This window comes from Simochromis diagramma, unplaced genomic scaffold (assembly GCF_900408965.1).
Source record: "Simochromis diagramma unplaced genomic scaffold, fSimDia1.1 OVJJ01000463.1, whole genome shotgun sequence".
Taxonomy (NCBI): Eukaryota; Metazoa; Chordata; class Actinopteri; order Cichliformes; family Cichlidae; genus Simochromis; species Simochromis diagramma.
Window position 1 is genome coordinate 811282 of NW_024386941.1, and position 15647 is coordinate 826928.

General features: G+C 41.0%; 1 protein-coding gene across 8 annotated transcripts in view; it reads right to left on the reverse strand.

The window, feature by feature from the left end:
- mark4b (MAP/microtubule affinity-regulating kinase 4b) overlaps positions 1-15647 on the reverse strand; it is a 58894-nt gene that overhangs the window by 19302 nt on the left and 23945 nt on the right. For all 8 annotated transcript variants that reach the window (XM_040037846.1, XM_040037845.1, XM_040037843.1 and 5 more), the window contains 4 exons: positions 13345-13542; positions 12291-12344; positions 1206-1254; positions 1056-1121 (listed from right to left, as the gene is read on the reverse strand). In XM_040037846.1, coding sequence (XP_039893780.1) covers positions 1056-1121; positions 1206-1254; positions 12291-12344; positions 13345-13542 — 367 coding nt within the window. The remainder of the gene's footprint in view (positions 1-1055; positions 1122-1205; positions 1255-12290; positions 12345-13344; positions 13543-15647) is intronic.

Here is a 15647-nt window from a genome sequence, read left to right on the forward strand (position 1 = left end):
CACCATCGCATTAATCTAGCTAAGTGTAAACAGCAGTAAATACTAAATATTGAATGCTGTTGTGCAGCACGCAGGACCGACAGTCCACAATGTGCCTTGAAGTAGCAGTCAAGAAAGGTGTAGTTTATCTCTATGAACAGTGAACACCCGTGTGCACACCTGTGTGGATCAGCGCGCTTGTATTCAAAAGGTTTCCCCATGTAATGATCTGCTAGAGGATGTAGAGAGCCATAACTCTGTCCCCCAGGGCATGAAGCAGGCATGGAGGAGATCCAGGCCCCAGACATCCAGAGGCCCCAGAGTGCGAGAGCCCAAGGAGGACCACCGGAGGGGCATCCGTGCCACCCTCCGGGGAAGAGCTGAGGAGAGCCCCAGACGAGGGGTCGCCCAGTAGCCACGGAGCAGAAACCAGAGGGGGCTGCACCGGCGTGCCCGCCGGCCCTGCCGGCAGCCAGCTGTGCCAGAGTGAATCGAGCCGCAGGCCTAGAGGCCGGAGGCCCGAGGGCCCCCTTTGCCCTGGAAGAGGCCTGACCAAGCAACAGGCGCCATGATATAAGCAAAGTAATTGGACACACTATATTCGGGAAACATAAAGTATGAAATCCTTTTGTTTACCCGTCCTCCCTCTAAACATTTAATTTGTTAAACAATGAAGCAGGCTGAGCTGATCTGAGCTGCATGTCTGCTGGTGAGCTGATGTCTCCTTATTAGGCATTGTAAGTAAGAGATCACACAACATACAGAGAGAGCAGGGAAGAGAGATTAAGGGATCACGAAGACAGAAGAAAAAAAAAAATAAAGACGCTGCAAAAATAGATTAGTGCCTGGGAAACTGCTGAACAATGGCTGAGAGCAAGATGAATAGAAGAACAGCTCCGAAAAAGACGGAGGAGAAAACATTAAAGTAGTGAAGCAAGACCTCACTAATGCAAATGGAGTAAATACTCTAAGTTAATTATCTCTTTGGTTGGACTGTACAGTTCAGAAGTAATGAAGCTAATTGGCACAAATCTATACTTGGCAATGCAGATGAGGGAGGTGATGGTGTCACTCACCTCCGCTAGCGTACTCCATAATCAGGTAAAGTGTCTTCTCGGTCTCAATCACCTCAAATAACTGGACTGTAATACACAGAGAAAGATTTCAGCGCAAAGGCCATCGTGGAAAGATACATATAGAACAAAAAGTTGTGTGAGTTGACTCACCTATGTTTGGATGGTTCAGAGTTTTCATGATGCGTACCTCTCGAAACACCTGAACAGGAGAGGAAGAAAAAGAAATCTCAAATGGATACATGATGCAAACGCATGTAAAGGATGAAGGTCATTTAAACTGCTGCTTTTGGTCAATCGTGCCGTGAAAATAACACCAAAGTAGGAGCCGTTTATTTGTGGGAGAACACAAAATCAAAAAATGCTTTTATTAATTTTAAATGAACCGTTTAACCTGTCATAGGGACAACACACACTTAATGAGGATACAGAGGAAACTGTCAGAATCGCAGCTATTTTTAATCTGGCTTTTTATAGATTTCACAATAATAAACTTATAAAAGAAGACACGGCAATTAAAACTACATCAAACTTGATGCATTTAATCTACATCTGAATCTCTTTCAAAGTACTACTTTTATTTTGTTTGTAGCTGAGGTCAGGTCAAGAAAAGGGCAGGAATTCAGGTATATCCATCATTACTCTAATTTATTCTCCAAATGAACAGTTAGTTCATACAGTTCACAGCTGGTGTATATACTGCTCCCATCATTCATCTTATCCCTCCTCACCCACACACACACACACACACACAGAGACGCTCATCTTTCTGACCACTAGTGCTCGGGGTCACCCAAGGGAGCGTCCCACTGATGCTAGGCTGACAATAAGGCCTCCTCTCCAGGGTGGCTTTCCCTGAGGACCCTCCCTACCCCCCTCCCAATCCATCACTGAGCTCCAGACTGCTGCCTCATCCTGCCACTCTTATGCAATCACCCTCTCTCTCTCTCTTTTTCCTTCCATCTCATTAAAGTAATGCATTTGACTGGGAACACCATTTAAAAGATTACAGAGAGAATGTGCCAGGACTCACAGTGAGACATCCCAATGGCGAGTCATAAATTTTTTTTAAAAACACTCATTTCACCACAGAAATGAATCAACATCAGAGAAAACTTCAAACAAACCACCTGCACACTGAACAAATGCAATTAACTCCATTCATCAGTCATCAGTTAGGTTTCATTTTGTTATTCGTAACTATGAAGGGGGAATGGGGCTTCACTGACAGGAGTGTTTCAGCGAAGCTAAGAAAACATGCTAAACTAAACAGAGGTATAGAAACATATATATTACTGTTTGTGTCATTTTCCCTATTCAGAGCGCTGCCGCAAACCTGCCTCATTAACAATTCTTTGAGAAAATATTACACATGAGTGAAAAAAGTGAAAGCGTGGAAAAAGAACAAAAGACAGAGAGCAAAGCCAGTGAAAAGAACCAGAATACAAAAACAGGAATGCTCCGATGCCTTCATTCTGGTCGCAGAACCTCAGCTGCCCTGGGAAACGCGCTCCTCCCTTATCTCGCCCTCTCACTCTCTGACTTTTCATCGAACAGAAAACCCAACGCCACTCATGTTTTCACGTCAGCTTCAGGCTTATAATTCCATTTTGAATCTCTGCATCTTTTCATCTAACAATACATAATTAAACGAAGGATATTTCAGATGACATACCGGCTAATTTCTGCAAGTATGAATACATGTATAATTTGACATTTTGTACTGCTTTCTCCACCGTTCTGTCATATTACACACTAAACAATGGGTTTCTACACATAAATCTTTAACAGACATTTGCTTACTTACAAGAATTTAAAAAAACAACAACACATTTCTCAATTTAAAACCATTACTTATCCAGTAATCCTGGGATTAGTCTGTGTACATTTATCTACATACGCTGCAGATTCACAGAAATTCAATTTTACAGCAGGCTGGTTTACTGCTAAAAACAAATCGTCGAGAGTCTCAAGTATTTAGCCCGTGGTCGGGGTTGTCCCCTTTAGAGGTGGTCCTGAGGGTCATCGACCCATTATTGATCATCCGAGTCTTCACATGAGCCGAGGTGTTAAGCTCTCTAGACTACTTGACCTGGTAGACTGAGAGGTTACACAGACATGCATCCCAGGAATTTGCTTTTTCACATTGCGATAAAAAACGTTCCCCGACGACATTACAGTCACCTGAGGCAGCAGTGCTTTACGTGCCTGCACCTGTGTCGGACAGATTCCTCGTAGCCAGTGGACCCAGAAGAAAATAAACACTTTGGTTTGCCTACATAAGAAGACGTCCTCTCACAGACTGATTCGCATTAGAGCAGCCAACACAGAAGCTTCCTGTTTGTTGTCGACTGGTCAAAAGTGTGACAACGAGCTAACAGCCAAGATGCAAGAAGTGTTAAACTAATTTAAGAGTTTACGCTTTGACACACAGGAAGAACTGGATATGAATGTCAAACATGCAATGACAGTAAACAGAGTTGAAAACAACAGGAAAAGGAGACATAAAACAGAAAGCATTAATATGAATAAAAAGCAATAAAACACCTAACAACACCAAATCATAAACAAGTCTGAAATTTCACTTGTTTTTGAGTTTTGGATCCTCGGTCACACAAAGAGCCACGCTGTGTAGGAGACGCATTCACATATAAGAACCACAGAGGATGTTCTCTAATGTGTTATTAACACGAGTTTCTCTTCTTCTGTTAGATATTTTATCTATCCTGTGCTCCTAAAATGGGAAGCTGCATTGTCATAAACACAGACACAGTGAGTCCAGTGGGAGTGTGTGTAATTGAATTAGGTGCACCGTGCATCAGCTGTTCATCTGAGCTTTAAGAAGTATTATCAGTTAAGCCTGTCCTCCCTCACCGGCACACTCATTCACCTCTCTCCTTCTCCTCCATACTCAACTAACCCTCGCTCTCCCACATTTTCTCTCCTTTTTCTTGCCTGCTCGGTCTTCCAAGTAAGAAATCAATCTGTGAGCGCTGCTTGCTGAGATGTTGCATATTTAAAGATGTGAATGACATCTGGGAATTGTTTCCAAAATGGGGGTATGTGTGAAAGGAGACTTTAGCAGCTGGCCAGGAAATTGTTGAGTCACCAGTATTGATCCATTTAATCCTCAGCTGTGCTGCTGTAGAGGCAATAATGAAGATTCTTATTGCACTTTAGGTCCATTTTGAAGATTACTAAGAATTAGCGTAATGTTATAAAGGTTTTTTTGGATTGTGATTAAATGCATAATTAATTTCAATATTTGTGTGCCTTCTTAAATTCATACTCCATTTAATCACTTCCTGGGTCTCTCTCACGGTGATGGCTCCGCGTCACAGTTGCCATGCAAACCCAGGTAATAATCCCTGGATCTCCTGCTGCCCAGGGGATTGTGGGAAGTCATGAAATGCCAAACACATGCGAAGACACAGACCCGCAGCTACTGCCATATGGTCCTTTTATAGCAAAATATTGATTTTGGGTCTAAAATTTTCAGGTTTAGAAAGCGAATTGTTCGCCAAATGCAAATATTTACACAGGAAATTAATCTGCATTCTGAATGCAGCCTTCACGTTCCCTGCCTTCTCCTTGTGTTTTTTTCTAAGCAGCTTTATTTTCTTCTTAAATGCATTTTTTGTCACCCTTTATTTCTCTCTCCTTGCCAGGACACAGAATTCAGTGTTGCTTTTCTGAGGATTTACACTAAGCAACTTAATGACCCACTGCTGCAGATTTTTACTCTTTCTCATAATGTGAGGAGTACTGCACACTTTTGATTAATGTGTCTGGTCTGCCAAGTCTATTAACCTTTGACCAGTTCATCCATGCTGGGTGTCTGTTTTCTCCCCCTAACCATCCGGACAAGTATGCTCTCACAAACACACACAGAGTTAGCGAAGGAGCAGAAAGAAAGCAAACAAGCTGAAATAGAGAAATGAGGTATTGATAACTGGCCCCTTCAAATATCCACTGCAGGGTGTACAGTTTAACACACTAAAGAACTCAAACCATGAAACACACTTCCTCTCGTCAGCTGAAGCCAATCACAAGACCAGAGAATCTGAAGGGAAAAAAGGGAAGAGAGTGAAAGACAAAGAGCAGCAAAATGATGGTGACGAATAAACTCTCCACTCCCACGTCAGAGTACTTGCTGTGAATAACCCTCTATCTGTGAGTGTGTGAACACTCTGAATGAGAGAGCCCCGCTCCTGAGCCCATGAAACATGGACGTCAGTCTGTTGTTGGGAACTACTCGCTCTAAAACTTAGCACGATGCATCGTCTGTGTGTTTATGTGCGTTCTGTCGTGTCCCTGTATATTAACTGTAAAGCTTTACGTAACCCACAGTTCAGCTCAAATTGGCATGTTTACATCTTATTATTTTATACTGAAATCCATTACCGTGAGCTGTCCGCGTGAAATAAACACATTTAAAAACTGCATTTGTGTCACGCCCACAGGCTTTTAGGCACCAGCCCTCTTCAAACAAAAACACACAATTAATGCCATTTTCCCCTTCAGCGCGGCACAGTTCGATCAAAGGCGGTCCATGTGCACAAAACACTACAGATCATTTGGTGTTCCTGATGTGTTAGCAACAGTTTGTTGAGATACTGTTGCTGCTGATGTATTAAAAAGACACTTTAGCCTTGTAGCTTAAGGGGAGCTTCTTTCCCTCATGTCCAGCTTTATATTTGTATTTTCTGATTGCACTGAAGAAGCTTTGCATGATTCACAGTTCAAAATAATCATTGTTCATCTTGTACTGGATCTTGGTGCAGCTCCTCAGTTCAGAACAAGGTGTTTTAGTTTCTTCCCCTTTAAGGCCAAGCTCTTGCAACCACTTTAATTTCTGATTAGCTGCCCCTCGTTTACAAAATGTTTGGTCATTGTTCGAGATGAAGTTGGGTTTTTTGCTTTAAAGGCTGAGGTAACAGCTGATGTGTGTGGACTCCAAGTGTTTTCTCTTTCAGATGAAGAAATAATAATAATAATAATAATAATAATGATAATAGCAGCAGCATCATTTCAGATCTGGATAACTAAACATGTCTATAAACAATCTCAACTTTGGACCTGATAAAGTGATTTGCTAGAGATATTTTAAATCAAGTTTGTCCAGGCAAACATCTGAGAAAAAGCCTGAAGCTAATGAAGCACTTCAGCATGCGTGGCTGCTTGTGTAGCACGGTTTAAAGCAAACACAGTCTAATAAGCTGCACTGCTAAAGGGTTTTGCTTCTTTTGCTCATTGCCAGGGACCATTTGCATACATGTTTGACCTTGCGTATCATTGATCCTGAAGGAAAAGCTCCCACTAAACTCCTGCTAAATGAGCACCTCCCAGTCCCCCCATTCACTGAATGCACAGCAGTAATAGGAGCTCTCAGGGATGTTGATAAGAGAAGATGAATCATTAATGAAGAGACGCTGGAGTTAAATTCTGGCCTTTTACTGCTTGGTGTTTGACCCAGATCACAGGAATCCTGGCTCAGCTCTAATAAAAACGGAGACATATAGTTTTATAGATGTTGTCTAAACCAGACACAGTAAGCGGAGGGAGAGCACTTGTGAGAAAACCTTCTGCTTTTGGTCTGCCCGCCCTCTTGTGCCTTTATTGTCTAATTATTCCCATCACAGACCGGCACAATAACAACAATGCATACAGCAGCAACAATATGATTATGCGCAGACACCCACACAGGAACAATATGCAGCGTAGCAATCCAGATAATGGCATTACACATCCATACAAAGGCAGAGCTGAGAGTGTTTTGGACAGTGGCTTTATCTGCTTGTTATAACCCATGTAGTCTTATACAAACACCGTCTGTTGTCTTCAGTTGCGCTCTGTATCTTGTCTTTCTTAGGGTCCCTGCTCCTGCTCCAGTGCCCCAAAGCCACCCCCACCTCCCCATCCCTACATGACGGCCTCTTTTGTTTGCCTGTCTGGAATTTAGCTCCTGGCTGAAGGGGCCTGGGCAAGGGACAAAACATACTTCACAGCATTAGATAGTGGCTCAAACAGTTATTTTACTTTTTGCACACTCACAAAGTTGAGCGGCTGCCCACAAAATTCTCCTGTTCTTAAAGTAACACCAATCTTTTTTGTGGGGCCCTGCATAGTCTGGGTGATTATCCAACGACACACACCACAGGGGAAACAAGGACAATGACATTTGTTCCTGTATGTTGCTATTAGAGCTCAAAGATATGAACACAAACACAAGACTGTTTGGAGTCCACAGCCAAAAACTCACAAGGAGATTCATCTAAAAATCATTGGAAGACCTTCTTCTTTTCCTGCCAATGTGCAGTTTTAAATGTCTGTAAATGTTCTGCTACACTCAGTCTGGCATCATGATTTCCACCTCATTATACGATCTCTTCTAAGACCATAAACACCTAAAACTTTGAACTAACATAAACTGTTTACAGAGGGTGCAGCTTTGTAATTTGGAAAAGCTCTGCAGAGAAGCAACACTGGCAGAGATCTGCAATCTGCTGAGGGCCACAGCCTGCGGGTACAACAACAGAAGATAATACCTGGATTTATAATATTAACAATAACCACACACTTTATTTATACAGCACTTTTCTTAAGAAAGGTACAAAATGCTCCACAGAGAGTAACTGAAAATAAATAACATCTACAACAGTAAGAAGACGCCCTGAGATTTAACGGTCTAGGACGCAGTGCTTAAATGTTTTTTGTCTAACTGCACATTAATATATCAATGCCACTTCAGGTAGTTGGACAGATATGCATCTGATTTTGATGAAATCTGAAGCTGTTGCTTTAATCCTTTTATTTATCACGCCTGCATCAGTCATGTGGTTGATCTGTTGTGTGTCAGCTGCAAGTGAAGGTGGAAATTTGGCAGTTCTCTAGAAGCAGGATACGCTTTTTAAAGTCTCATAACATGACAGTGCCTGTGTCCCTGTAGCTTTAAACAAGTGTACTGTAGACTACAGATGGCAAAGAGTACAGCTGTGATTACAGTAGAGCTACTACTGCAACACACCGCCCGGGGAGAAAGGCAGGAAAAGTGGGACGCAGTGTTACAGTAAAGAGAACAAAATAAAGAGATGACGAAGAGGAGAAAAAAGAGAAAGTGGAGCAGCGGGGAGAAGAGAGAGGTAAGTGGGGCATAAAGCTACAGTTGACAAAACATAGATTGAGGCACCGCAGCGTGAGCTGCTAGGAAGACCGAGATGAAGCGAAGAGCTTTCGTGGAGAGAATTGAAGCGTTGGAAGAAGCCCGTGCGTGTTTCTATTTCAACTCGACTGTGAAGACGACAACTTTTGAATATTAATGCTGTCAAAATTAAAATGCAAATTGTGTGCTTTTCCACTAGGTACACTAAAGCGAATCAATCTTCCACGAAAGACAAAAGACTGATTAATATTGACAAATATTCTTCACTCTGAGCTACGGCTTTACTTCTTATTTTCCTTTACAGGATGACATATTGGTGAAGGTTCTGACATTTTCTAGTTTCACAAGGACATTCGCCAAACTTAAACCATGTCAACTGATGAACCACATTATTTAGCTAGTAAAATGTATTTTTATCCACAAAAATAATGAAAAACATTATTTACAGTGTTCCCGTTTTATGTGTCACTCCATGGAAAATCAATCAGGCCCTCCCAACTTGACCTCTTCAGAATCAGTAAAACCACTTCAAGTTAGATTCTAAGGCCAAAATCATAACCAAGTCTGAACATCAATATCATGAACATACTATAGTTTCGATTTAATGCACCGATTCAGTGACGTAGAGTAACAGAAACCCCGGCACCCTGAATGTTTGATCTGTCTTCATTGGTAAAAACGCCTAAAGAGCCTACCACCAGATGTGATAACTGGCTGATCAAAACAAGTTACAGCACATAAAAGGCCTTTTTTAAACCAACATTTTGATACCTGTGGATATTTGATGTCTTTAGGAAGTTATGAGGGGTCAAGAATGTTGAAAAGTACCAAAGGTTCTTCCCCTATGGTTATTAAGACCTGTAAATGTTAACAGTAAAATTTTATATTTGCTAACAACACAACTGTCCAACCCAAACAAAGTTCGACTTATTACTAATTTATCATAAGCTGGAGCTTTATATTATATAAACATAACATTGAAATTGATTTATAATGAAATTCAACACTTTTTCAGCACACACAGAAAGTGATAACTGGAGAAAGAGACGGGCAGTGAGTGAGTGAGGGGGAAAGTGGCAGACAGACAGAGAAAGAGATGGAGAGAGACAGTGTCACCTGGCAGCATGCATATTGTCCTACACCGGCTACAATAATGCTGACAGGACAGGACGCAACGGGCAGCCCCTGCCCCGATACAGCTGCGCTATGCAGCACTACACCACAACCAGGCTGCAGAATACACACACACACACACACAGCTCTGAACCACGCCTTGTAAAACCAGGATCTGAGATTCAGCACTTGAAGAGCAGATAAATGGTGTGATTAAGTCGGCGTATCACCACCGGAACCGAAGGCAATTTCTGTTCTAAGAAAGCCCGGCCATTCTCATGACTGCTGTTCAGCAAAACCACTGTCTGTGTTCCCAGCAGACACACACAATCCACAAATTCATCCCCCAGATTCACACACAGTCTTTTTCGCTGCATTGAGGAATTATTTGCAGCCCCTGAAAAAAAAGGTTTTTGTCAGAGGCAAAAGGAAAGCCACCAGCAGTCTAATAAAGTTATTTATCTTTCACCAAATACAAATAATGTACATTTTTGAAAAACAAAAAAGAAAAGACACCAATTTGTGTTAATAAATTGGTGAATTTTACAGAGTAATTGCCTTTAATTACTGATAGGAGGACTTGGATTGGGATACCAACTAACTTATGTTTTCATTTTGTTGACAAGTGGAGAAGCAGCGTCATCAATCAGTCATCCTGGCCAGAATCTAGGCCAAGTGGACCAATAGTCACGGACAACCATACGTCACCAATAACACAACTTTGTGTTATCAGTTGAGCCAAACCTAGCCTGGACTAGTTACCTAACCAGCTGAGAATTCATCAATAGGCCAGTTTGTATGTGTGTATGTGGTGCAGTATTGATCCAGATGAGGTGAGAGAGTGTGCTTTTTGTTGTGCACGATAAAGTAAAGTCATAATTGAACAAGGACAAAGGTTGGTCAGCAGGGTTGAGGCTGTACAAAGAAATCCCTTGTTAAACTCTGGGAACGGTTCTTACAGCTGTGAGTCCATCACACAAATACACAAGGTTAAACCTGCAAATGACAAAATGAACAGCCAGAAAAACCTGCTGCCAATCTGGGGAATAAAAGCTTGTGGTACAGCTCTGCTTCTTTAGTCTATTAAAACGATTTCCTACTTCAGATGTCTGAAGGTGAAGAAATAAGTAGCACATTTCTTTAACCAACTAACATTTCCAGAACAGAGCAAACAAAAACTAGCAGCACGTTTTACAACCCATAGTATTTTTTTTTAATAGTACTCATTGTATTTTTTAAATTACAAACGTTTAATTAAGCAATTTTTAGACATTAAATGGTGAAGCTGCATGTGAGACCAGACAGTCAACTGTCTTTAGCCTGCCAGCTTCATACTACTAAGTCCATGTGATGTCTGATTGATTGTCTGGTGAATTCACAGCCAGTGGTCCTAAAATAACCAACACCTAAATCAAACTGTTTCCATTAGTGAGAAAAGATCTGATGTTAACTATCTGCTGGCTAAATGTGGGAAAGCAAAGCTGATTCAGCTGCCACTGTCTGGAGTTCACATGTGAAAACCGCATATTAGTACTACATGCAACCGATAACCGAACCAATGTCTAAACCACAGTCTAGCTTTGACATTAGCATAGGCAGTAAAAGAAATATGGACGCAGCCTCTGGGTCTGAAAAAATAGCCAATGCTTAAGTGTTTTAAATCTGCATTTTGTTTTTTTAAAGTGACCAACAGGGGGCGATTGATGTGGTAGCACAAACACTTGCAGTCATATAGAAATCTATGGAAAAACAGCCCTGGGCTCCTTTGCTCTCTGACCTTGGTAAACAATCTCCTGATGATTTATGGGCTCAGTCACGACTTTCTGGTTTTATTGAATAAAACATGAAGATAATTTTGTAAATTAAGGTCATTACAGGAGTCAGAAAGGAGGAATATTTCTGTATGCTGATTGGTTAGTCAACGGTGAAAGTTCACACTTTATTAACCACTGGGTGACGTCACAGCAGCTACCCAGTCAAGCTTTAGATATTATGACAATGGAGGTATGATGCTATAGTCCAGTGAATAATGATTAACTTTACTGCTCAACTATCTAAGAGGTCCACCTTAAATTACAGGTTGGGGGGGGGGGGACATCACAATAAAATCACATGGAGCAAAATATAAAATCATGCACTCAGTGAAGACATTAATATTTCAGTGCTGCATTATTAAACACCATCATAGCTGAATGAGAAAATACCGCAACTTTCACTGCTTGAAAACAGAAGACAGCCCTGAGGCAGTGGTCGATTCTGTTTCATTAGATTGTGCTCAATTAACACATGCACCGCACACAAAAACACAAATAGATGCAAGCAGTCTGAGCTGAGACAGGAAAGGGTTTAATCTCATTAAGGACACAAATGCAACGCATGTAGTTAATACATAACCCTAAATGTCACCGCAGAAGCATACGGTGACGTACGTTACTCCAAGTCTTTGTCCGGCTTTGTTCTGGAGGACTGAGTGCACATGTGACGGATGCATTACAATGACACAAAGCAAAAGTCACTGCTTCGCTGGCTTCTTTGAATGAATATACTATACCGAGTTCACAAAAGATATAAATAACCCATAAAACTGGACAGGCAGGCCTTTTATCAAGCAGCACTGCAAGAGCTGAAGATGGAGAGACGAATCTTCCCTGCAACCACTGACAAAGCCAACGCAGATGCCTCAGTGCTTAAATTCTCCCCGAACTGTTGCTTTTGTGTTTTTCACATTTTAACCGCATAACAACCAAAAGGTAAAAGGTCAGATGACTACAGCACACAAAGCTCAACTGAGGGTTTTAATCTAAGGCATCACAAATAAGCACACACAGGATGCCACAGGTTAAAAAGAAAAAAAATCCTGCACTCTTACTACAAGAATTATTAAATCTAGAGTTCAGTTGAACGTTAAGTGACCAGCTCATTAAACTGATATACACCGGCTGATCCAGTAACGTGTCACTCACCTTCTGAAGGCTGGTTGGGTTCAGTTGTGTTTTATCGATGATCTTTATTGCAACCTGGGAGAAAAAAACAAAAACAAACAAAAACAAAATAAATACAGAGAATTTATCACACTTGCCCAACAAAAACTGGCTTATTTAACGCCAGCATAGCTCACTGGTTGAGTAGGTGATCGCATGCCACACGGCTGAAATGTAGCAGTTCGAGTCCGATCCGTGGCCCTTTGCTTTTCCCGTCTAATTTCCACTGCTTTCATTTTTTAATCAATTAATTTGCTGGTTTTTTTTGAGTTGTATTTATTATCAGCCACTTCAGTGTCCATATTGACAGTCAAGACAGTCTGACACTTGATGGCTACTGAAAAATATGCTTAGATCATGAGTTTACTCCAGCTTCCGGACTAAATAAACCCTGAACTAGAATAATCTGAAGAATCTTTAGCATTGGGTAATACTGCTAGCAAGCACAACACAATCCAATAGTCTTAAATGAGAAAATACACGTGAATCAAAACAAACTGTAATGAGGCCAAAGAGTTCAAACCACGCCATGTTTTACAACACAGAAAAGACATAAAAGCTAAAACTTACTTAATAAAGCAAGAGGTTTAACAGCATGTGTTGACCCGGACATACCAGTACAACTTTAAACCACCATATTTGTCTTCTGCTTTATGTGGGTGGAAACAGCAGCTATCACATGATTAAGCCAGTGGCAGACACACAAAGTTTCTTGAGCCCAGAGTTATCAATTGAGCTAATGTAGGTCAAGGGTTTTATGAGAAGAAAGACTACAGTGTATTTAAACACATGCATGTACACCCACACACACACACACACACACACACACACACTGTCTTTCTTCAAAAGGTTCAAAGGCCTTGACTGCGCTACAAGGATCTGCAGTATTTACTTCTGCTCCAACCCCTAAACTCTTTTCTTTTAGCCTCATATGAGCCACTGTGCACGGCTGCCCTTCAGCGTAATAATTATCAGGATTTTTTCTGCTTTTTGTTTTCTGTGCATTGTTTTTCTCTCCTTGTTTCTTTGAACTCACCTCTCTGCCGGTCAATATGTGTCGCGCCAGTTTAACCTTGGCGAAGTTGCCTTTGCCGATGGTTTTGAGCAGTCGGTAGTTTCCAATGTGTGGCTGTTCATCTGAACACAAGGCGATGGAGTTACGACATCTGGCACCAAGTGAGCGGCTTGACCAGCCCGTGCCCTTCTCTGAGCGGCTGGCCGACAGGGAGGTATGCTGAAGAAAGACAGAGATAAATACATAAACTACTGTGACTGACACCATTCCTTCTTAATGAACAACACAGTGGAATCTTAAGAACTGTATCCAATGTGAAATCTTAGATGTGATACTCTCTAACTGTAAGAGAAAACAAATTTTGCTTGAAAGAGGACTCACACTCACAGTTCGTTAAATAAAAACAACATTACAGCTGAATGGTTAAAAAAAACCTACATTTTTCAAGCAAAACAGTTCAGTTGTGCAGCTCTCCCTTGAAAATAAATGATAGTAGATGGAATATACCTATTAAATTTTATATCTATTGAATTTTTAAGTATTTTTTCACCTTTAATTGGCTAAATTATTATTTAGGTGGAAATTTAACTAGTTGCAGACCGAACATATTTAAAATACTTGCACCGATGTTGAAAGAGTGAAAGAGAGTCACAAGCTCCAAATGATCTGCATGCCTATAGATACCTTGTGACACTAAGTAACTGCATGCCTGAACCAGACACCAGAAGTTGAAAAAAAAAGAGCACCCAGCACCCCTCGATGTTTTTATTCAGCACACTCGTGTGGCTGCAGGGTCAGTGACGTTAGACTCGTGTTCCTAATGATGGTGGTGGGAAACCGATCTGGCCTTCACACCTGAGCGTCTGTCGATACTCACAACATGCTCATACCTAAAACTATCACAACAGTCTGAATTTAATCACCCTTTAAAGAATAGATCGGTGAGTGAAACAGCAGGGTAACTGCGACAGCCAACCAACCCACACTTCATCATCTTCGTCATTTTTTCACAGTGATGAGGGAGAGACAGGTAATATAGGTCTGACAAATGTTACGCTCTGTGTGTCAGCCAGACCCAACTCTACTCCAGCAATATGAGTGCAACACTATCATTGGCCTTTGGTTCTACTGACTTTATATTGATCATGTTTCATATTTAGATTGGAGCAAAATGTATTCTGATCATTTATCTTTATTGGTTTATCTCCCAGGCTTGACTGTCGGTTTTATTTGACCGCTTTACTTCAAGTTTTAATCTCTCCATTTGCTTTCCCGAGCACTGAATGGACACATAAATACCCATCTGCAGTAAGGATGACATGCGGAACAAAGAAACAAGAAAATAGAGGAAGCTTCAGGGCAAACGCAGGTACCTGACCTGACTACAATGAAAACAAACATCTGGAATGAAGGGTGAACATTACTATTGTAAAATCTCAGCATTAAATGTTGTTTGTTAGCTACAAAGTACTTTCACAATCAATTAATGATGCAGAACCTTGTTCCTGACAGTTGTATCAGTTTTTACCTTGTAACTCAAAGGCGAATGAGATTCAGTCCTTCCTGCAGATGACTTGCTACACTTTTCACTATATTTAGCAAATCACCACTTTTCTCTGTGAAAGCCATCAGGAAATGTTCCAGCTATAGACCGCTTCATTTGGAAAACTGTAAATAGCAACTAAATATTCATTACTCACTGTGTTACAGGGTGATATTTCATGCAAAGCATGAATAATTAGCATTATTTTCAAAGGACGAAAAAGTGCCCCGTCATTGCAATCAATTAAAAATGAAAAAGCTCAAATAAATTGCATAGCACTCCATACAGATGTCAAAGTTCGGCATTAAGATCTGTTCACTCGTCTGAGACAGCAATTTTTTTTCTCCCACCTGATTTCTTTAAATTCAGTTGAAATGAATTGCTTTCATTTCTACCCCAGATTAGCGGCGTCTCTGCCTGGACAAGCAAAAAGTAAAAAGTGCCAGAAAAAGTTCATGCCCAGCCCTGTCAGATGAGACCTTTCAGAAAAATGAGAATTACTCAATATTCAAAACTACATGTCATAAGAAACTGCAGAGACTTGTAGCATCATTGATGTTAAGTGATGTAGAAAAAAAGAAAGAAAAAAAAAACCCAAAGATTTCTACAAAAATCATGTCTGTTTTTTTAGATGACTCAACAGCCGACCCTATTTCCACCAACTCAGTAGTGCAGGAACATATTTGCTTCTCGTTTCAGGAGCCAACTCACATTTTCATGGGTTTGAGAATAATTTTTATCTGGTAAATGTTGCCGTGTTGGTATATTTCCACAGAAGCAA